General features: G+C 35.5%; 2 protein-coding genes across 2 annotated transcripts; one reads left to right on the forward strand and one right to left on the reverse strand.

The window, feature by feature from the left end:
- Positions 1–3,070: 3,070 nt before the first annotated feature.
- Positions 3,071–7,058, forward strand: LOC145595246 (glucan endo-1,3-beta-glucosidase 2-like). Its single transcript, XM_081651629.1, has 3 exons — positions 3,071–3,213; positions 5,050–6,303; positions 6,383–7,058. The coding sequence occupies exons 1-3, from the start codon at positions 3,141–3,143 to the stop codon at positions 6,568–6,570; spliced, it is 1,515 nt and encodes a 504-aa protein (XP_081507755.1). The 5' UTR covers positions 3,071–3,140; the 3' UTR covers positions 6,571–7,058.
- Positions 7,059–9,728: 2,670 nt separating this feature from the next.
- Positions 9,729–11,412, reverse strand: LOC145594270 (GDSL esterase/lipase At5g37690-like). Its single transcript, XM_081650606.1, has 6 exons — positions 11,153–11,412; positions 10,924–11,051; positions 10,706–10,832; positions 10,504–10,616; positions 10,124–10,373; positions 9,729–10,030 (listed from the first exon to the last, which is right to left on the reverse strand). The coding sequence occupies exons 1-6, from the start codon at positions 11,400–11,402 to the stop codon at positions 9,729–9,731; spliced, it is 1,170 nt and encodes a 389-aa protein (XP_081506732.1). The 5' UTR covers positions 11,403–11,412.
- Between the last annotated feature and the right edge of the window lie 12,316 nt (positions 11,413–23,728).

Here is a 23,728-nt window from a genome sequence, read left to right on the forward strand (position 1 = left end):
GAGCATGGTTAGAATAGTACATGGGGAAGTAACGTACACTACAGTTAGGGAATAACGAATGCCATCCTAAATCAGCCAGGAAGTGATCTAGCCTTTCTCTCACAAAGGTAGATGGCATAGTAAATTATTAGTACCCCTTTGCCATGCATGTAAATATACTACCATGATACCCCCAAATCACGGAACAATCAATTATCAATAGCTGTACGGAAAGCGTCCACGACTTTCTCACTTTCCGAGTCACCTCATTCCTTCTCACTCTGACTCACAATCTCATGAAAGTCACCGAACATAATACAGGGGCAATAAAGGACTATTTATTTTGATTTCCTCCATCATCGCCCATGTACGATTTTGTTCTCATTCTCTGGCCATCCATAAAATCCAACCGCCCTTCACATCGGATTAGAATTATGATCAAGAATATCACCAGTAGAATTATCATGGCTGGATGATATCCTCTATTGGCTATAAAATATCATCCAGCCATGATATCATCCGGGCATGATATCATATAGCCAATAAAAGATATCATATAGCTAACAGAGGATATCATCTAGCCAATAGAAGATATCAACAATCTCCTGGACTGACAAAATGTTTCGTCAGTCCAAATTGATGCAATACCTTCTCATAATTTTAACTCGTCTTACAATAATTTAACGTACACCTACCTTTTTGGAGAATTTGCGTTCACGCTAACTTATACTCGGTATAAAATTGTTAAAAGGCAAAATGAAGCTTTTATCTAAAATCGGATTGAATATTATAATTTGGGGAAAATAAATCAAATAATAGTACTAGTTCTCTTATTAAAATCAGAAAATCTCTAAACAAACTTATATTACCGTTGAATTAATTAGGCTTACAAGTTTCGCACATATTCTGTTGGCAAAAAATTAAAAAAAAATAAATAAACAAATCGAAAAGTTCACAAATTACGTTATTATGTCCCGTTTGCTGTCTCTTTATCATAAAAGGGGGTCCTACTCCATTGTTCTATCTTTCTCTGTTCCCTTCTTTTTATAATTACCCTTTTTACACCCAACTCATTCATAGTACTACTTGCACCTCCACCGTATTAGTTTTTGGTAAAAGCTCACAAATGGAACCTTAAAATCATTAATGATACTGTATTACCAATTGAATGTTAGTGTAGTGGTGATTGAGACTACATTTGGTAGGGAGGATTCGTGTTCGATCCCCGCAATAATAATTGGAAGGGGACTGGAACCTAACCACTCAGAACTGATCCCGAATCCGAATTAGCCCAAAGAGTGAACTGGGTAGAACACCAAAAAAAAAAAAAATGATAATGTACTTAATTGAATTAACTGATTTTATTCAACCAGTTATAGTTTAAGCCTTTTTTTATTACGATTAAATAGTTACTTGATATAGTACGAAGAACTTCTTGTCAAAAAATATAGTATAAAAAACTATCGTGATAAAAATGTTACAATTTTAAATCTTATTGTCACCAAAATTTTAAACTATATGATGTTACTATGTTAGATACTTAAATTATACATCAATTTCAAAATAAAACTATCATATAATTTAATTGTTACTCGTAGATAAAATTGTTACTCACCGATATACTTTAGTGTACAATAATTATATTGTATACCACCAATAGGGTAACTTTTCAACAATTTTGATAAATATTTTTAACTTTTAGGATGACCTTTAACCTGTTATAATATTTAGAGAATGTATTGTGTGCGGACGAACGCACGAACTGTTTGATGCGAGATTGCGAGAAGTTTGGCTGGTATATTTTACTTGTTGGCTGATATTCTTCATGTATTGGTTGATATGTTTCATTTGTTGGCTGCTATGGTTTTTGTGTTGGCTAATATATTCCTTTTGTTGGCTGATATGTTTTTTTTCTTTTAGTTGGCTGATATCAAATATCATTTGGTTTATATGTTTCTGTAGTTGGTTGATATATTTATTTTATGACTGATATGTATATTTTAATTGTTGGCTTATATGTTTCATTTTGTTGACTGATATATTTATTTTGTTGGCTTACGAGTTGCTTTTGTTTGTTGATATGTTTCATTTGTTGGCTAATATGTTCCTTCTTTTGACATTATTTGTACCTTTAATTTTGTTTGCTAATTTCATCCGTTTGTTTGCTGATATGCTTCTTTTATTGGGTGTAATGTTCCGTCTTTTGGTTGATATTTTACTCTTGTTGGTTGATATATTGTACTCTTGTTGGTCAATAGGTTTCTTGTGTTGACTGATACGATTTTATTAATATCTCATATGTCCCTAATATTGACTGATATCATACATCAATTGACCGATATGTACATTTTGATGGCTGGTATGCATTAATTGTTAGCTTATATGATACTATTATTTTAACCCTCACTCTCCTCTTTCCCCCCTCTTCCTCTCTTTCAATCTAATGCCACCACCCAACAAGGCAACAACCACACCTTAACCAGTTAACCCACAACCCTAACCAACTAGGTCACTGCCCACACCCTAACCCACGACCCTAACCAACCAGGTCACTGCTCACATATCCTCAGCCACCCATTCGCACGCACCGCAATTCGACCCCATCCATAAGTCAATTTTACTATAAGAGATCAGTTTGTGGGTACCTTTAACTATTTTTATAGTAATATTAATCCGAAAAATTATTTTTAATTTGTCATTGATATGAATTTCATTCTAATATGTAATTCTTATGGTAACTTTAACCTCTTAAAAAGTGACCCGTTAATGTCTAACTTTAACTATTTTTGGAGAATTTATGTATTCTTTTTACATCCACTTGACTTATTAATCCCGTGTACAACGCCACGATCTATGTTGCGCCCAAATACCCAATCGATTTTCACCCAACAAAAATCCAAATATAAACAACCCTTTGTAATTTGTATGAACAACTCGAAAAAATCTGAGCAACGGCTACACACTGACATACAACAAAACCCAAACTTTTGTACTGTTCACTGCTCATAATTTCTCTACCGTCCGATCTTTCTGACATCTAAATCAAACTTACATCATTTCCTCATTTCTTCCCTCTTATAATCCCCTGCTTTTTCCATATAATTTCCTTACTTTTACACTTTCTCTTTCTTAAACTTTCTCTCTCTTCTTCAACCTCAACAATGGCTACTGCTACTGCTGCTGCTAATGTTATAGCTCTGTTTTTCTTGTTTCTTTCTACTGTTTTTGCTCAAGGTCAGATATTTGCTTCAATTTAACTTCTGGGTATCTTTTGTTTTTCAAATTTTTGCTTAGTTTCTGTTTCTGAGCTGAATTTTTCCATTTTTTTTTATGTTTATATTTCTGGGTATTTGCTACTAATCCAAGTTATCCCAAGAAATGCATTTTTTTTTACTTTTGTACTGTTCAAATTTTACATTTGTTAACTTTGATACTTGGATTACTTGCTTGAACATGAGTTTTTCTTTTTGTTTTATTTTTTTGTTTTAAGTTCATTTTGAAAATGTGGGTAGGAGATTTTCCAGAAGATATTACACTTTGGGCAAATCAGTAATTGCATGTTTACTGCTGTAAGAAATTGGAGTAGTACTGTAGCAGTTGAGAAACAGTAAAATTCATTAAATGTTTTGTACTTTACTTTCTTCTGCTTTCAGCAAATTTTTCAAAAGCAATGTGAAATAATGTATACATGTTTCCATTTTAAGTGTAAATTTAATTTTGAGCAATTTATAGATGCCCCAGAAATTAATGTAGTTTTGGCATACTAAATGTGTATGAGTAGTTGCCAAAAATAAATTATTTTTGATATTTTTTTAATATTTTTTTTTTTTACTAATAAAGTTAACATGTAAGAAATTTGACTGAATTATTAATTTAATGTAAAGATATTAATCTGCTTATAATCTTGTTGAGAAGCTGCTTAAGTTATTGTAATGAGAATTAATGGTTAATTAAATAATGTTAAGGGGTAAGAAATTAGATTATAATATTAATTTAATATAATGATGTAAAGCTGCTTAAAATCTTGCTAAGAAGCTGCTTAAGTTATTGTAATGAGAGAAATAGATGATTAATTTAATTAAAAAAATGGTGACTGCATAATCTTGTACTTGTAGTATTTGTCTGTTATTGTTGTTGTTTTATCAAATTAAAGCATGGGTTAATTGCTTAATTTATGTTAGAAGACTGTGTACCTCGTTAATGACAGGAGTCAAAGATTAAAAAATCAAGGCAAACTTTATAGAAATGGTAATTGCATTGGTTTTTGGTGGGCTTAGAATTACCACAACAAAATTGAAGCATATGGATGCATTGCCTTCCTTATCATACATGTTTATCATTTTCTTCTTATTATCTACTAGAGGATTCGAGAAACCCGAATTCGTTGAATAATTTGTGTTGATGGGTAGTTTTGGATAAGACTTCTAGCGACTAGCTTGGGATTAGAGAAGTTTGTTAAGACTAACTTTTGCTATTTAAGTTGATTAAAGTGGAGAATGTGCACTCTTGAGAAAAGTGAAGGTTTTGGTTCTGAGGATTTTAGTTAGCATTTGAATGTTTAAGTGTAGATATTTAACCCCCGTGTCTAATGATGTTTGCCATTCGATAGTTAATGGAGATAATGCCGTCGCTTTTTTATTGTCAAATGACTTGGTACCAAAAATTTAACATAGTTGAGACATTGCCTTGGCTGATTATGTCTAACCTTTTGTGTTTTAAGCGCTTTTGCTGCACAATTATGTTTATAGATTTCAGTACTCTGTAGCAAGCAATGTGAGGGTGTATAGCTGTGTACCATGAGAATGTCATGGCCGTAGTCTGCTGCCATTACAAAATGGTTTGTAGAGGAATATGGTTTGATTTAGAATTACAATGCATGTAACTGTGTAAGCATCAGGATTCTTAGGTGTGCTAAGCTATAATAAATTAACACCATCAACCGTTTTGGGGTAATGCTGTTGATATAAGCCTGATCTCGAGCTGCTTAATTAACACCATCAACCATTTCTAACCTCTTGTGTCGTATATTTTATGCACTAGATGTTCATGTAGTCTCCTTGTGCATTGCAGATGCTTTTATTGGAGTTAATATAGGAACAGACCTCTCAGACATGCCTCACCCCACTCAAGTGGTTGCGCTATTGAAAGCACAGCATATTCGACACGTTCGTCTCTATGATGCTGACAGGGGAATGCTCCTTTCCCTTGCCAATACTGGTATACAAGTTGCAATCTCCATTCCTAATGATCAAATCCTTGGTATTGGTCAATCAAACTCCACTGCAGCCAGGTGGGTCTCGCAAAATGTGGTCGCCCATTATCCAGCAACCAACATTACTGCAATTTGTGTTGGTTCTGAGGTTTTGAGCACAATCCCAAATGCTGCCCCTATCCTTGTTAATGCCCTCAAATTTATCCAGTCAGCACTTGTTGCCTCGAATCTTGATGGCAAAATCAAAGTCTCTACACCTCTTTCTACCTCGGTTATCCTAGATTCTTTCCCACCGTCCCAGGCCTTCTTTAACCATTCCTTAAACCCTGTCCTGGTACCATTGCTTAAATTCTTGCAGTCAACTAATTCATATCTCATGCTCAACATATATCCTTACTATGATTACATGAATTCTAATGGGGTTATTCCATTAGATTATGCACTTTTTCAACCTCTTTCTGCAAACAAAGAGGCTGTTGATTCAAATACACTCCTCCATTACACAAACGTCTTTGACGCCATGTTGGATGCTGCTTACTTTGCCATGGCTGATCTAAATTTCACTAACATCCCCATCATGGTCACTGAGTCAGGCTGGCCATCCAAGGGAGATGCCAAAGAGCCCGATGCCACTCTCGAGAATGCAAACACTTACAATAGCAATCTTATAAAGCACATTCTCAACAATACAGGAACACCAAAATATCCAGGAATCGCAGTTAGTACTTACATCTATGAACTATATAACGAGGATACAAAGGATGGGGCCATCTCAGAGAAAAATTGGGGATTATTTGATGCAAATGGGAAGCCAGTCTATATCTTGCGTCTCACTGAGTCTGGGTCTGTTTTGTCTAATGATACAACAAATCAGACTTTCTGTACTGCAAGAGATGGAGCTGACAAGAGGATGGTACAGGCGGCGTTGGATTGGGCCTGTGGACCTGGAAAGGTGGATTGTTCCCCTTTGTTGCAGGGCGAGCCTTGCTATGAGCCTGATGATGTGTTTGCTCACGCTACTTATGCTTTCAACACTTATTATCAGAACACAGGCAAAGCTCCGGAATCTTGTGACTTCAATGGTGTGGCTGAAATCACCACCACTGATCCAAGTATGATTATAACCGCAGACTGTATATTCAACATACGTTCTACTTTTAATGTCTAATCTGTATTTTTAATCTGCTGCAGGTCATGGCAATTGCACATCAAGTACAGGTGGTCTCAATGGCACCTTTCCCAATGCGACTGCACCATCTATGAACTCAATGAGCTCAGATTCTACAAGTAGCATGTTTTCTCAAAGTCCTTCATTACTATTAATGGTTGGAATTCTAACTTGGAGCATAATTTTCTTACCAACTACAAGATTCATGTAAGATCAATGCTTTGGACGCGAACCAATTTTTGCTGGGGTGGAAACTTGAAGGGACCTCCTCGTTTCCCTGATAGATTTTCACCCTACAGTACTCGGTACTCCCACTCCAAACTGTCAAATAGGAAGAGAGTTGTAGGTATCATTTGATGTTTAGCTGTTTCTTTCTATTATTTGGCTGATGATTTCTGCACACCAATTATGTTTGTGCTCCGATTTTACACAAAACACTCCTCCCCTATTGGGACTCGGGGTGTGCGGATAGCAAACCAAATAGTGCAGATATCAGTTCCATAGTTATTTGTTTGATGATTGTAGTTGGGCCATATTTTGTCTTCCCCTTCACCTCCCTAAATATTTGGGTGCAGGTTGGCCTGACAATATCCTGTTTATCAGAGGACATAAATCTTAGCTTAGGATTTATTTTGACGGCATGGTAGAACTAGAGAAAATTCATTCAAATGTGAAGGTTGTTTTGAACACAATTGTAACACAATTTATTCAATGCACAATGCATAGTCCTGACTTTTATTGACTTCTTCTGTTAAATTTGTTGTCTTCTTTTATACTCGTGTTTTTTTTTTTTTTTTGAAAGAAGTCCCAAAGGACACTAAATTTCATTAATATAAGCCATACGACATCTACAATTGACAATGAACGATAATGAAAACGAATTTAACAAAATCAAACAAGAATTAATCGGGGAAGGGCTAAGAATCCAAATACATAAATATAACAATTCGGCATATTCTCGATTCGTTGTCTCATACAACTTTTTGAGCGGATCCGTCGTCGCTTCACAATTTTGTAAGAAAGTTAATTCTTGTGCTGATTCCGTAACCCGAATCCGAGCCCTAATCAATAGTAGCCCCGCACAACCGGAGACCAAATTAAGCACAAATAAAACCTTGTCTTTCGAAGGAGTACGAAAAACCTTGTCTTTCGAAGGAGATCGAAAAAACCTTGTCTTTCGAAGGAGATAAACCCTTTCTTTCGAGGGAGACGTTATTGTAACGCAAAACAAAAGGCTTAAAAGAAAATAAAAATTGGGGCTTTCCACCGGTGAAATCCGATGGAAGCCCCTTGAAAATTGACAATGGAGACTAGGTTTAGGAGAGAGAAGAGAGAAAAGGAGGCTAGGGTTTTGATTTTTTATACTCGTGTTTAACGAAAGAAAAGATGTAGAGACTATGGAACAGGCTGGAATGAAATGAGAGAGTAATAATAATTTTTACTTCAAGAACAAAGGAATTGAGGGTGTTCTAAATTACTACGGCAGCTATATGTGTGTATTTGTGAACACAAATTTAAATTTGCAAAACTTAGATTCAAAATAAAGGAAATAAAATGTTAATTATTAATTTGATAATTTTTGGTACAATATCTAATTTGAAGTTCTGATTTGATCTCCACTTTAGCTTTGACTTCTTTCCCGGGCTGACTTGATTCTTGATTGGAGGCCGTTGAGGCTTGATCACGATCGAATATAGTTGATGCAGAACTTTGACTTATTGTTGATGTTGACCTTTGACTTTGATGTTGAATTAGTGATGTTCTCGATGTTTTATAGATAGATAGATAAATGTTTTTGCTTTCTTTTCCAATTATTAGTTACAATTTTGTGTGCTTTTTATAAGTATTTATGCTGCGAATTTATATGTAATTTGCGTTTTTTCTTTTTTTAATTATTATTGTGTAGGACTCGTTTTGGACCCGAATCCATATTCATTAGATTTGGATCTGGGTCTTCATTTTTCCAAATCCGACGGATCTGGATCCAGATCCATCCGGACATGGATCCAGATCCGACCCTTTAAACTCGTATTATAGTATTATACTTCTTCCGTAGTAGGATCCAATTCATCCGAACACCCGGTCACTAAAGCAACCCTAGTAGGGCTTCTCTATATAAATTTTTCCATCACTCTGCTCCTTTCTTCGCCGCATACTTCCTCCCTCATCCAAACCTTTCTACTTGTAATTATCATTCCTTAGTTTTATTCTCTCAAAATTAAACGACGATTATAAATAAATGCATCTTCGACTATGATTTTCTCTGCTTAATCAAATCAACGGAGAAATTACAAAGAGATGCAACATCCATTGTACCTCTGGACGTGCGATTCCCTTTTTTTCATGGGATTCTTTTGCAACTTTCTCGTAGGTTCTACAATTATTTTATTTTATTTTTTTAAATTTGTTTTTCAAATTCAATTTTTGTTAAATTATTATGAAATTATTTTGCTCGATGATGATTCAATCAATGCTTTAACCACACCGAAGGAAGCGTAGTATTTGTTTGGTGATTTCTGATCTTGAAATTTTGATCTATAAAATATGCTTGATTTCTTGGTTATTTTTGATGATTCTTTTCTCTAAAATAAGTGAGGAATTTATTTTTTTGGCTTATTTTAGAGTTAAGAGGAAAGGATTTCTGAGAAATTAATGCATATTTTTGGGGTTGAAATTTCTGTTGATTGGTTTTTGCCTTTCGGAGAAATGCTAATATGTGGAAAACCTTGGCCCTTTTCTGAGAGCAACTTTGATTTAAACATTGTTTATGAAATTAGTTTTGAGTAATTTACAATGAAATCCTCATTTGTTTTAATTTAGTTTTTCGCATTACTAGTTTAAATTACATTAACGTCATAATTATAAGTTTTGGTTAGGAGTGTTGATCAACGGGTTTTAATCCCGTGTTTAAATTAGAGGTGTCAAAAACTGACCCCGATTGAATCTAGCCTAGTGACCCGAATTGATATTTCTATTTAAAATAACTACATTTAAATCCTGGGACTTATACTAAACATAAATTTAAATTAAGGTTACATTCGGATGGACAGTAGCACAGAACAACCGATTAATATGATTAATCGTGATATTAATTGTTTATACGCCTCTAAACTAAAGCCTGAATTTGGCTTATTAATTGATTGAAATAAATTGAGAGAAGCAGTGATTTAATAGTGAAAATATGGTATTTATCAAAATGTTCTACGTATAAGTATTTCTGAATGTGGTTAACTCAATATGTTTAGAATTACATTAGTAATGGTACATAAGAAATTGGTAATTGTTTGCACGAAAATTGAGTAGTGTTCATCTCTTCTTTGTTTGTGTTCTATAAAATAGTAATGCTCTTCTGTCAATGATAATAGTGGATCATGGATGTCGAAGCGTCTTCCTTGCTGAAGGTGTTCTTTCAGGAGGTGGTGTTTCGTTCGTGGGAGCATTACTTGCTGAAGGTGGTGTTGTTTTAGGAGGTGGTGTTTCGTTCTTTGGTGCATTCGGAAATAGACTTGTGAAGAGCTTATTAGCTAGTACAGCATTAGCGGCGTCTGAGGGATGGAAAGCATCCCAAAAGACGTAGTCCTTCCTGTTTTTGCACACTTTAGAATTCGGCAAGCATAGTCCTCCAATTGATGTATCCACGTTACAGCACGATGTATTTGATACCTTGAAACCTGGAAAATGACCCAGAACGATGGTTTAGTTCAAGTTTGATAATCTAATTGTTAGATTTAGGACTAAAAGAGTACGTGATTAGTCGAGTTTACCATAAGCTTGTGGGGTTGTGATGAGTTCTTGCACGTCTTGGTAAGTATCAGCAAATCCAAATTGTGCATCCTCGAGGTGTTGGTTCAAACTCAGGACTAAATTTTGTACCTTACTATTAAACTGTTGTACCCATTTGTTCACTTGGGTTAGGCATGTTCCTTGCTTTGATTTCACCCTCTGCGAGGGTATGCAGCCCAAGGGGCCAAGTCCATGGAAGATTACTCGTCGAGCACCCAGTTGGTGAAGGGTCTGATAGCAAATCATGTTAAGCTACAGTCAGCGAGTATTTGATATAGTAACTAAGTTTTAATGGTTATGTAGGTATGTAACTTATACGCGATTGATCATACTGAGTTTTATAGCAGGAGAGGATGATTACCGTAAGTTGGTTCCCTAATGTAGCGATTAAGAGCTCTACAAACTCGTCATGGGAGTATTGCTGTCCTGCTACCATGAATGGTTGCAAGTAATTGTTGACATAATCATTGCTTCCTGTAAAATTTCGCAAAGCCTTAACATCAGTTTGTGTGCCTTAACCTCAGACTGACCTCAGTGAACCAGGAGTGATTTCGATCTTTTACCTATTCCAACAAAGTAAACGGCGTTGTTTAAGAGCTTGTTTGCAGCTGCTTCTCCTATCTTAGATTTAATGGCTAATGTCGTGTTCCCAAATGCATTGATTTGATCATCAAATGTTAATCTTTGTATCTGAACAAAGAAAAAAAAATGAAAAACAGAATTTATTATGTAAATCACAAAGAATATCTTAACAAGCTGCATAAAAGCAGTGGGCTCTTACAAAGTAAACGCCAGTATCATTGAGAATTCCTGCTCCTCCAGATGCATAATTCACTCCTTTGAGCAATTTATCGTCGTTTGGAGATAGGGAAAGATACGGTGGTGGTGATTGGATTCCGAGTTTCTCAGCTACACCATCAGAAAAAAAAAAAAAATACCAGTTAATCAATCGTCTAAATATTATGTCTAACAGACATGATCATGAATTGAGCTTTTGTTAAGTATATTACATATTATGTCACCAATGGTTCTTCCATTGGTGAACCTTCCAGTTGCTTGGCCACCCTCGTAATCAATACCATACCAAGGGTAGTTGGACTTGGCTAGAGAGTATTGCAAGTAATTGTTATTGCCAACTTCAGTCAAGGAATCGCCGAAGATATATGTAACCAGCTCCTCCCCATCAGTTGGTGTCGCGGCAAAAACTGTTAACTCCCTAGCCACCAAGAAAGTGAATGCCAATCTAAGTAGGAATGCCATAGATTCGTTTATGTCGTTAGTATATATCGTATACTTAAGATGCATACAATAAGTAAATGAAGAAGTGTTATATATATACAGCATTGTTTAATGGTTGGTGTTCTTTCTAACCAAGCATGCATACAATTATGTCCATTTCTTTAAGATTTTCTTAATTAGGTGAATTTTGTCAAAACAAGAAAAAAAAGATCTAGCAGATTATAGTATCAGGAAGATTCTGAAAATAGTATTGAGTGAGACAAGGTTAAGCTTTGTTAGAGTGGTTGTTACTTAGTGTGAAATGGCAGTTGGCCAACTTAGCTTACAATTGTTTAGTCTGTTTTTTTAGGTATTTGTTCTCCAATAAGTTGTAATCTTTGGTGCCATAAAGGGTTTATACTGGTACAACGGTGGAAATTGAGCTACTCTTTGGATGGTAAGTCTTCTTTTGGTTTGCTGTTTTCTAAGGGATTGGTATTGGTATTGCCTTGTCAAAAAAACAATATTACAAATAAATTTTTTAATCAATGTACTACTTATGTTACCTTGCTTTGAGACGAATATCGAATCAATTTGTAAAATTTTGTCTCTAAATGATGTTAAGATTTACTCTTTTTCCATAAATTTAGAAAAAAAAGTATCAATGCCATAAGTGGGTGTAAGAAAAAAGGTGGCTAAAGTAATAAGAGAGTGTGAAATAAATGAGCGTAAAAAAATAGATAAATAAAGTTTTATCAGCAACTCTCTATCCCTTTTTGTTTGCACAATTTCACTTTTTAGTTTTCACGATTATAAAGACACGTCATAATATATAACTATATTCATTTCTGTTTATGTAAAGATTATAAAATTTTGATGTTCTAAAAAAAGACATTGAATTGAATTCAATAAAATTTAAAACGATATATATAGTAGACAATTTTGGTTTAAGCTTGGACACGACTCCCTAGCAGATCCTATTCCCCTTTGGCCCCCTAAGAGTATTTTTGTTATGACATACACTCAATCTTAACTTTGTTCTTGCTCCTAAGCAAATCCATCCCCATAATGACATCAAAGTCAGACAAGTTAAGCTGGAAAAGATTTGCAGATAACTCAGTTTCATCCAGTGGCGGATCCAGGATTCTAAGTCAAGGGTAGCACACTAAACACTAGAGAGAGAAAAAAAAAACTCAATATAGTACCGAATAACTTGAAACTCAAATTAAATTTACGATAATTTTAACATATTTAGTTAAATGATAAATCAGGTTCATTTTTTAAATTATTCCTTGTGTTATTGTAAAAAGTAACCATTTAATTTATGTATCTACTTCGCCTAAATTTTGCAATGAATTAATTTCATGGATAAATTATATACTGAATAGTGCATATTAGATATCCCTCCATTTTAATTACTTGTTTCGTCTCTTCATGGGCGGAGTTTTAAGAGAAATTAAAAAATAATAAATCAAGGAGGTAATGGGGTAAGAGGAAGAATAAAAAATTGTAAAAAAAAAGTAGTCGAGAGAATTGAAGAAGAGAGAATATAAAATTAGTAAAATATAATTTAGGTTGGGTCCACTAGGTCAGATAAATAAATAAAATATTGTATAAGCTTTCCAAATAAGAAAATTGAGCAAGTATTTAAAAACGGCCGAAAAAGAAAAGTGAAGCAAGTATTTAAAAATGGATAAAGTATCAAAGTACTCTGTACTACAATCAAATAAAAATTAGTTCAAAGTGAGCTAGTACTAATTTTCTCCACGAATTTTGTATTAGTATTGTTAATCAATTTTTAATGGAACTTATGTTTATCTAATTTACAGAAGTGGAATCTTTGAAAGACAAAACCATTACAATATTTAAAAATAAAAGCAAAAAAAAAAAAAAAAGAAAAATGCAGTACTGAGTGGCGAATACTTACTACTTAGGAAAAAAAAAAAAAAAAAAAAAAAAAAAAAAAAAAAAAGATGGGAGGGGATTCGAACCACTAACCCCCCGCTAGAATAAGAAACACCTATTTTAGACCTTTGTTACCACTGAAGCAAGATAACACTATCTTACCTAAAAGGTAATGTTTAACAAATATACAAAATACCAAACTGGAGGCTTTTTACACAACTGAATAATTGTTTTTTTTTTTAAAAAAAATCTGGGGGTAGCACGTGTCCCTCCAGGTTCCAACGTAGGTCCGCCAGTGGTTCCATCTATGCTAATAAGAATGTCCTCATATAGCTAGAGACCTACAAAGTATGACTGCTCCCAAGGGTATGAGTATGACTATGTTAGCTTGACACGATAATGTGGGTTTCAATGCCAATTTATTCACAAAAGAGGTGGCTATAAAAGAATAATGAATTGCTCTAAAATCAACAGGCAAATAAGCATGTAGGTTTAGAGTTAACAAGAAAAGTACCCGTCTCAATATTGTCTTCGATATTGGCTTCGTTCTAGCTCATAACAAATTGCTAACTCTACCATTTCTATTAGGAAAATTTGTAATTATTAATCCCAACTTTGGGCGATTTACTTTCATTAACCCCAACTATCGATTATTTTTAAATGATCCCTACTTTGGGGGGCGTCTTATTTTATCAGGTCAAATGACCGGTGACCTGTTTAAAAGGTTATTTTTTTTCCTTAAATGCCACATGTCGCAATTTCATTGGTCAAAAAAATTAGAAAAAAAAAATTAAAAAAAAAGAACCCAGCCAATACCCCTCAACCACCCACCAGCCAATACCCCTCAACCACTCACCACGGCCACCAGACTCCCAACAACCACCCAAAACCACCAGCCGCACCAACCGCGACCCCTGTGAACGGTTACCACTAGCCGCACCAACCAAAACCACAACCATCTCGCGCAAACCTCGACCCCCTTTTGCCGCGGATTCCCCCTCCCCCTCCCTCTGTTTCTCGCGAAATAGGGTTTCGGTGGCTGGCTTTCAGTGGTTGCGTGGGGGAATAGGAAGGGGTTCGGTGGTTTTCGATGGGGTTCAGTGGTTTTCTGCTGGGTTTCGGTGGGGTTTGGGACGGAGATGGTGGTTTTCGGTGGCTGCTAGGGAGGAGGTGGAGGGGTTGCGTTGGATGAAGGTGGTGGGGTTGCGTGGCAAAGGAGGATTTTTTTTTTTTTTTCATTTTTTGATGTTATTTTTTAAACTTTGTTTTTTTTTTTGGACAAATTAAGTGTTGACACGTGTCCAATAACTTGGTATAACAGGTGATTGACTTTAGTTGACCGGTTTTGGCCTGATAAAAGAAGACGCCCCCCAAAGTTGGGATTATTTAAAAATAATCGATAGTTGGGATTAATGAAAGTAAATCGCCCAAAGTTGGGATTAATATTACAAATTTTCCTTTCTATTATTCTAGCCATTTTTGTTTCCTATAACATTGACATTGTGGTTATTGGCCATTATTACATCCTTGAGCACGCATTGGCACCTTAGCCTTGAGCATTGTTGTTGTTGTTGAAGCGATTATTGTATTTAAAATTCTCTCCAAAACCACCTCTGATCCGTTGTTCATTATTATTACCTTGACCCATTTGACCTTGACCTTAAGAGAGAGAGAGGAAGACGAGGAGAGAGAAACGAGAAATAAAAGGGGGAGGAGGGGGCACCGTTTTAATTAGGGTTTTCGGGTTTTTTTTAAACTATAAATCCTTCGGAAATTTTCGATGAAATTAATTTCCTTCGGAAATTATATAGTTTTTGACTCTTTTATTTGCCTTCCGTATCCAAGCTTTTAAATACCAGACTCTTTTCTAAGGTTTAGGGCACCAAATCATACGAAAACATCTATATTCTAGACTTTTAATATTCCAAACACGTACTATTCCTTAAAGCAATTTCAAGATACGATATAATACTTGAATTACTAATTTTAAACAAGACGTGAAAGGTTAAATTACTGAAGGCTTGGCATTTATTTTAATTCTTTACATTTGATTCATTTTTGTATTGAAGTTACTAATATTATGCTACGTATTCAAAATATAGCAATTTAAAAGGAACACCTACAATGTAAGCAATAAATAAGAATTAATTGCATTGTATATTTTATTTTTACTAATATTATTTTTATGATTTGAATGGTTTAATTTGTGGCCTTAATATCGCTATTACATTTAATTCATATTTGTATTGAAGTTACTAATATTATGCTACGTATTCAAAATATAGCAATATAAAAGGAATACCTACAATGTAAGCAATAAATAAGAATTAATTGCATAGTCTATTTTATTTTTATTAACATTATTTTTATGATTTGAATGGTTTAATTTGTGACCTTAATATCGCTATGTTACTTCCAATAGTTATGACGTATAATTTATTATATTGATCACCCTTTTGCATGTTAAATTGGGAATGTGAAATTGAATATCATGCTTAATTAAACAACTAGTTTAGGTTTTCTTTTAATCTTGTGCAGTGTCGGATTCACAGAGATGGTGAGTCACCATCAATTATTGATCGCTTGTGAAAATAATTTTTTTTTTCGGGTCTAGTTCATAAATGATTTCAACAAAAAAATTATATAAAAAACAAATTGATTTCAATTCTAAAAATAGAACACAAAAATCCATACTACAACCACATAATACTTAAAAAATCATCTTACAAGCTGAAAGTACTACAAATAACATATAACCAAATAGTACACACCCAGTACTCTTAATAGTAGCAAAAAAAAAAAAAGTATAAAGACCTTAGAGACCGGTACCGGTTATTAGATATAACCTGATTCTGTTATTAAAAAAGAAAGCAGCGAGAAAGGAGGAGAAATACTGCTAGCATCTAAGAGACCGGTTATTATAAATAACCAATCTATTTTTTTATTTTAAAAAAACAATCTATTTTAATTAGGGAATAAAGAAGAAAGCACGGGAGTGAAACCTGTTGGCATCTTTCTCTTTGATTGATTTTTCTAAAAAAAATAAAGTTCAACTTTAATTTTTTTTTTAAGAGAAGGGGGGGGGGTGTTGGTGATGCACGTGCACCATTGTACACCAATGTAGCTCCACTCCCGATCTTGTGCATTTAATAAGTGATCACAGTATTTAAATTTAAGTGCGCATGCATTAATATTCAACAAACTTATTAATAATAGTTTGGAGCGAATTGAATGTTGTTTGTATGTCAGTTATATCACAAAATAATACTTGTCACATTTAGAATCGAGGAGAGGCCAATACAAGCGAAACTGTCTCCTTGACTCAATTTCGTACCTTCATCCTCGAGCCTCTAGTCATGGTTAGTGACCATATGGAGTTAGTAATATAATCTCATTGATTATGTATGGGTTGTAACCTTCATGGATAAAATTTTGTGGTTGCCTTCTCCCTTTCAAATAAAATCAATAAAACTTGTTAGCGGCTCCCTACATTATCCCATTGTCCCTATCGTATTAGTCAAATCCAATTTCCTATGTTTACCAAGCTAGCATGTTCACACATGCTAAAGTAAACGTATTTCGTGGGACTCTACACCAAGCACCATGGCGACTAAGCACCATGCATGACAACTCCTTGGCCACGATTATGCTATAGCGTTACCACCCAGCAACCTATATGACTCTATGGAAGATCTAGGGACAAGACTTGTAATATTCTCTCTCACCCCAATACGACTCCATCAAGGTTATCCCTCAAAGTTCGTGATCTCGCCCTAGAATTGACGAAGCTCCTCCTCTTTCTCCCATGATGTCTCGCTTTTCGGAAAGCCTTTTCAATGGGCAAGATACTCATACACCCTTTCTTCAAATAATCCTCTTTACAAGTTTTTCGTGTGATACGGTGTGCTGTACCGTGCCAAGGTGGGCATTGCTGTGTCGCGGTATTCTTTGTCGTGTCACGGTACACATACCGTGACACGGGATTTTTCCGTGTTTTCTACGCGTCAACCCTTCACGCTTTTTCACTTCCCGTAGGTCAAATATGTCCCGTGTCACTCCAGAATATCCCGCGTCACACAAATAATCCCCGTGTCACGGTAGAATGTGTCGTGTCGCTGTATCCTTTTTTAGGATTTTTATCTTTTTAGGGTTCCGTATATTTTCTCTGCTTATTTTCCCTATAAATACCCCCTCATTTCAGCAGTTCGGGGGCACCAACAATCATTCTCTCTCACCTTACACCAAAAATAATTCTCTTCTCCCTCTTTAACCTAATTTCTAGTGTACTTATCCTTCCATAAAACTTCCCCTAAGCACTCCAAGGAGTCCATACTTAACCCGAGGTTCCGTCCTTAAACCAAGGCGTGAAAGGTACAAATAACTGAGGGTTTGGACCAAATCAACTCTACTTTTTATTTAATTTAATTTCAATTTAATTTATGTTTTTATTGAAGTTACTAACAATTTATTCATGATGTAGCAATTTAAAGGAACGCGCGGAATGTGATTTTATATTGCTAGTATCATGATTAGGGTTATTATTTGGTTTGACTAATTCTATTATGGTTAATTTGCTTCCAATATTAATGTTTATTCTATTATTATTATTGATCACCATATTGCATGTTTAAAGGGAATATGTAATTGAAAATCACGCCTAATAGGATAATTTGGACAACCGGTTTAGGTTCCTTTTTAATCTTGTTATTAAATTAAGTGATCACAATATTTTAGAATAGTGTGTTGCATTAATATTCAACCAATTTAATATAATAATAGTTTGGAGCAAATTGAATCTTTGTTTGTATGCCTTTGAGGTCACAAGAATACTTTCCACAATAAGAATCGAGTAGAGGCCAATACGGGCGAATGTGACTCCATGACTCACTTCGTACCATCATCCCCGATCCTCCTTTCGTGGTTCCGAACCATATGGAGTTAGTAATTTCATGGATTATGAATGGGGTGTAACCTTCACGGGTAGAGATGTCAATGGGGCGGGGCGGGGCGGATGTTGGCCTTCCCATCCCCATCCCCATCCCCACTTAAAATTTTCATCTCCATCCCAATCCCCATCCCTGCGGCGGGTCTAATATTCATCCTCATCCCCGCCCCGGCGGGTACAACTCCAAAACCATCCCCGCCCCACCCCCACTTGGATATCCATCCCCACCAAATACCCGCCTAATCCCCACCCAAGACCCACCAAATTTCTGTGTCTCAAATACACAATCCTACATAATTAATACGGATTATAATATTAAAAAAAATTCTTAATATTACACACATTTTTGTTTATAATATAAGTGTAGTAGAAAACATTTTAATTAATATTTATTTCACGTAATTATTTTATAAAATAATATAAAAGTATATAGATGTGGGTATGAGGTGGGGATGGGGCGGGTACAAAGTGGGGCGGGTGGGGCGGGGCGGGGATGGGGCGGGTACAACTTAAAATCCACCCCCGCCCCATCACCCATGGCGGGTATCGTTTTCATCCCCATCCCCGCCCCACCACCCGCCAAATCGAGACCCATCCCCTCCCCACTGGGGCGGGGATGGAGCGGGTCTCCTACTTGACCCGCCCCACTGACATCCCTATTCACGGGTCAATCGTTGTTGCCTATCGTTGTCTCTTTTCGTGGTTGCCTTATAACGATCCGTGAATGGTTTACAAGTTTCTTAAAAACTTGTTGGCGGCTCCCTACTTTCCTTGTCCCTAATCGTAATATCAATTCCCACTTCCTATGAGTGCCAAACATATTCACACCATGCTTTACGTAAGCGCACTTCAAACGACTTCTGCAGTACCCAAGGGTATGGGGCACATAAAAAACGGTGGCAGTATGAAAGTTGGGATAATTGCAAATTAAAATAATCAAAAGTTGTGATTATTCAAAGTGAACTAGGTAACGTTAGGATTATCTAAACGAATTTTTCCTTGCTTGTTTTCCATTCAACCTAACTCGGGTACTCGGTTAAGGTCCCTTGGGAGTGAGGAAAATGAAGTCATCCCTTGTGAGATAACAATCTTTACTATTGAACCAAGTACTACTTGGTCTTTATGTCAGAAATTGAGAGAATATGAATTGTTTTCTCTTGAACTTGTTTCAGATACTTATTATTTGATCTTGTCAAAATTAGATCAAATCGTATGAGATCCGACCATATGAGACCAGATCAAATGTTTGAATTATCATTTACTTACTTATTGCTAAATATGTTTGATTGCGTATTTATATGAAAATCACCTTAATACAAGTAAAGAACACAAGCCATATGCTAAACTCACAAGTAGAACCAACATTGTAGACCAAACCAAACCTTCAGAGCATCTTATTTCAGCTAAAGAAACAAGTCCTACGTTAAAACTCACAAATAGCACCAACATTGTAAATTAGCCTAATGCTTATTAGACTCATACCCAGGGATGTCAATGGGGTGGTGCAGATGTTGGCCTTCCCATCCCCATCCCTATCCCCTATCCCCACGGCAAGTCCAAAATTCATCCCCATCCGGCCATACCCGCCCTAGCGGGTACAATGCCCCACTCCACTCCCCACTTGGATCTCAACCCCCACCCAAGACCTGCCTTTCAAATATACAATCTTACATAATTAATATAGATTAAAAAAAAAATTAAATGTTAAAAATTATTGTTAATATTTTACACCTTTTTATTATATACTTTTTTTTTTAAATAATATAAGTGCACTACAAATTATTTACAATTTTTTTCTTACATACTTTTTTTTAATAAAATAGTGTTAAAGTATATAATTGTTTTTAAAAGCATATGAATGTGGGTATGGGGTGGGGAGATGGACGGAGCGGCTACAAAGTGGGGTTGGGCGGGTGGTGTAAGACGGGGATTGGGTGGGTTTTACCTAAAATCCACCCCGATCCATCACCCCTGGCGAATATAGTTTTTATCCCCATCCTCTCTCCATCACCCGCTGTAGACATCTACTTTTGTTCTGCAGTCCAAACTAGAAGTGTTATGACAATAAATAATTCCAACTTTATGCTAGATTGGAGTAAGAAATGCTAATGGACTACTAATTAAGGCCTAAACACATAAAAGTAGCTAGCTTGGCCCAAACAAGATGAACCAAAGCTCATTAATACTAAGCCCGATCAGATTTTAGGCCTAATCCAAAGATTAAACCTAATTTCGGATGGATTTAGAGCGCTTAGGTTAAAACCTAGGGTTGCCGCAAGAAAATCCATGCACAACTCATGAAGTCGCGCTTGGCAGCCGCGCACAACTCATAAGGTTGCGCGCAACAGCAAGCACAACTCTCAGAGATGCGCTTGCAGAAGATTCAGAGTTTCAAAAAGACTGAATCGAATCTTACTATACAACCACGCACAAGGTTAGAAGTTGTGCTATCCTGTGTAGCGCAGCTCATTCATTTGAGCGTGAAAGCCGTGGAAACCTTCAAGATTGGGCGCGCCACCTGTTGCGGCAGAATCGTCGAAACCGTAATCTCAACCATTCCCTGTGAAGAAAGGTTCAATACAAGCTCTAAAGACACAGAGAAATAGTCCAAAAGTCAGCAGTAATCAAACCTCTTGTCCTGAACACTCACCCTTTAATTGCTTTGTTCTTACGGTGGAGGTTTCCCAATAAGAAGGTGTCCATTTGCATTCTAAACGAAGATCTAGCAAGGAAAAGGGGTAGTTCCCGAGCACTTAGATAAATCACTTAAATTTTCTTGTCTTAAATCACTTAAATTAATTAATTAGTGTTGTTTGATCACATTAAAATAAACATTTACTCTCAGTTAATGAATTTGATATAGTATTCTTTCGTTAAACAAGGCTAGAATTGTATAAAATAATTGATTGTTGTATCACTTAAGCCAAGGCGAATCTTGAGTATGTATTATTGTTTTTTCACGAATTTGAATTAAATAAGAATAACGACATTCGTTGTAACGTACTCCTTATGAAATTGACATTTGTAAATAAAATCAACTAACTTAATTTTAGGTATCACGTTGCATATATTGTTTGATAATGAAATTGTGAAAAAGAAAGAGCTAGTAGAGGCCGCACTAGGGCTAGGATGGTGATTCCCCTCAAAAGGACATTATCTTATTACCTTCACTTAGCTAGAATTCATTTTTGATACTTGTTGACTAATGTGGGCATGGGTAAACTTATGATTCATGCTAAATATCTTTTGAACTTTACTTGGGAGAAAGACATGAACGAGGTTTATGAGTTTTCCTAAAACTCATTGGCGACTCTATATATAAAAAAGTAATGACATACTCGATTCTAATTCAAGGACTCTGAACACGGGGAAATTAGGTCGTTGACTAACCTCCTTACGGTCAAACAAAATTTGTTATAATCCTAAACTAACACCTAAACAAGTCTAGTGGTAAGTTCGAAGTCGAACCACAAGGAACGCTAATGTTAGATTGTTCTCGATCTAATGCTTAAGCTATGCCGAAGTCGGTTTATGGATAAAGGACACTACAACTACATTAATACACATATAAAGAACAAGATATTATAAGGTCTAAGCTACTAGGGGAAAAGATCCACTTTGAACAATTAACAAGCTAATGAGAATCCATTTGATAAACAATCATGCAAAGAAAGAATTAAAATGGGAATTAATTACACTCAAGAGCAATCTCTCAAATTTCTAGCCTAGATCCCTCATTGACTAGGTGCATAGAAGAAATTTACCCAAAATGCAATCAAATATATCAATTCTAATTCACAATCCCTTGTCAAACTAGAACTAATATGCAATTAAGTTTGCTATCATGGGAAAACAATCCAATCTAAAACAAACATGTCATCATCAATTCAATCAATTTAATAACACAATTATCATGAAATTTATCTCAAATAATTCAATTAACCATTACAAAACTTCACTACACCTAGTAGAAGGAAATCTACTCAAATATGATTAACAAAGCAATTAAAGAAAGCATAAAGAGAAAAGAGAGTAAGAATGCTCATTGATATAAGATGGAGATCTTCAAATCATCAAATTCCTTCTTTGATTATCCAAAATCCATGAAAACTATTGTGTTTCTCACTTTCTCTCTCCAAAATTTGAGAGTTTCTCTCTCTAAAAACCTAAAACTAACCTAAAATCTACTGAAAATATGAATTCTTCCCTCTAAAATGAGCAAAAAAAAAACCTATTTATACCCCTTACTAAATTGCCTAGGAAGCTCCGCAAAAAGTTGAGCAGCCCGCATGGGAGCGGGCGCTCCTAAGTTAGTGCACGGGCACTCCTAGCTGCAGTAGTGAGAGGCAAATCATCAGACAGTTTGGAGCGGGAGCTCCTCATAGGGTGCGCGCCCGCTCCCATCGGATTGGGCAAACTACTCAGCTTCAAATGAGCATATCTCCCACCTTTTACATCAAAATTGGGTATATGACATATCGTTGGAAGAATCTCGAGATAAGCTTTCATCTCCAATTGAAATCACCCCGAAATGTTTTGTAGATCAAAAAATATAGGCGTTTGAAGTTCAATCTTTGCAAATCAAGTGCACATTTCTTCATTACTTGTTCTTTTATGTTTTATATTTCTTCAATCTTGAGCAATGAACTTATCCAAGTGTTCCTAAACATAAGAACAAACCAATAAAGTTTAATCTAATGCCATAAGCAGCCAAAATATGCAAGAAAAGCCAAAATTGAGCAATAACGACATTTCACACGCAAACATGACAAATTTAGTAAAACGTTATTAAAACCAAGTAAAAAGATAAAAAAAAAAAAACTAACTTGAAAACTCCTAAAAATAGCGACATAAATGACACTTATCAGACTCCCAAACAGTCAGGAATTCAAAACCTAACACACCTTAAAAAGTGAAAAATCCTAGGCTTTTAAAGGTTCATGGGCTAGAGGAAGGTCCTATACTGTTTTATTTTCTGAACTAAGCTAAACTGAACTAAATTGTTTATAAGAAAACACAATTAGGAAATGAACTGATTGGAGCTGAACTAAACTGAAATTAGCTCAAGAGAACAAGCCCGAAGTGGGATCCCCAACGACGGGCTACCCTCCTCACATCCGCCAAACTGAGAATCATCCTCGCCCCACTGGGGCAGTGATGGGGAAGATCTCTTACTTGACCCGCTTCACTAGCATCCCTATTCTCTACTCAGACCATATTACCTTTTTTTTTCATGTGAAATTTAGGACCTGTTCTCTTCAGTTTAATTTCAGTACATTTCAGCTCTAATCAGATCACTTCAATTCTTAATTTCGTTCTCAGATAAACAAATCATTTCAATTCAGCCTGAATCAGTTCAGTTCAATTCAGCTCAGTTGAATAAATCTAAAACAAGCTTTTAAATAAAGAGTAAAAAATTAAAAACATGGGCAAGTAATGAAGCAACTTGAGCTGTCACTGTAGCACTGGCAGCCTACACCTTCGATGCTAAGACAAGAACCTTCTAACATTGTCACGT

Source organism: Chenopodium album, chromosome 19, assembly GCF_948465745.1.
Source record: "Chenopodium album chromosome 19, dcCheAlbu1.1, whole genome shotgun sequence".
NCBI lineage: Eukaryota > Viridiplantae > Streptophyta > Magnoliopsida > Caryophyllales > Amaranthaceae > Chenopodium > Chenopodium album.

What these genes read in the sequence shown, in the direction of transcription:
- LOC145594270 (XM_081650606.1), bottom strand. Translation starts at nt 11,402, where the DNA reads ATGGCATTCCTACTTAGATTGGCATTCACTTTCTTGGTGGCTAGGGAG. An exon ending in CGTTTACTTTGTTGGAATAG is followed by an intron (nt 10,617 to 10,705) that starts GTAAAAGATCGA and finishes GAAATTTTACAG; the next exon opens with GAAGCAATGATTATGTCAAC. An exon ending in CATTAGGGAACCAACTTACG is followed by an intron (nt 10,374 to 10,503) that starts GTAATCATCCTC and finishes ATTTGCTATCAG; the next exon opens with ACCCTTCACCAACTGGGTGC.
- LOC145595246 (XM_081651629.1), top strand. Translation starts at nt 3,141, where the DNA reads ATGGCTACTGCTACTGCTGCTGCTAATGTTATAGCTCTGTTTTTCTTG. An exon ending in TTCTACTGTTTTTGCTCAAG is followed by an intron (nt 3,214 to 5,049) that starts GTCAGATATTTG and finishes TGTGCATTGCAG; the next exon opens with ATGCTTTTATTGGAGTTAAT. An exon ending in AATCACCACCACTGATCCAA is followed by an intron (nt 6,304 to 6,382) that starts GTATGATTATAA and finishes AATCTGCTGCAG; the next exon opens with GTCATGGCAATTGCACATCA.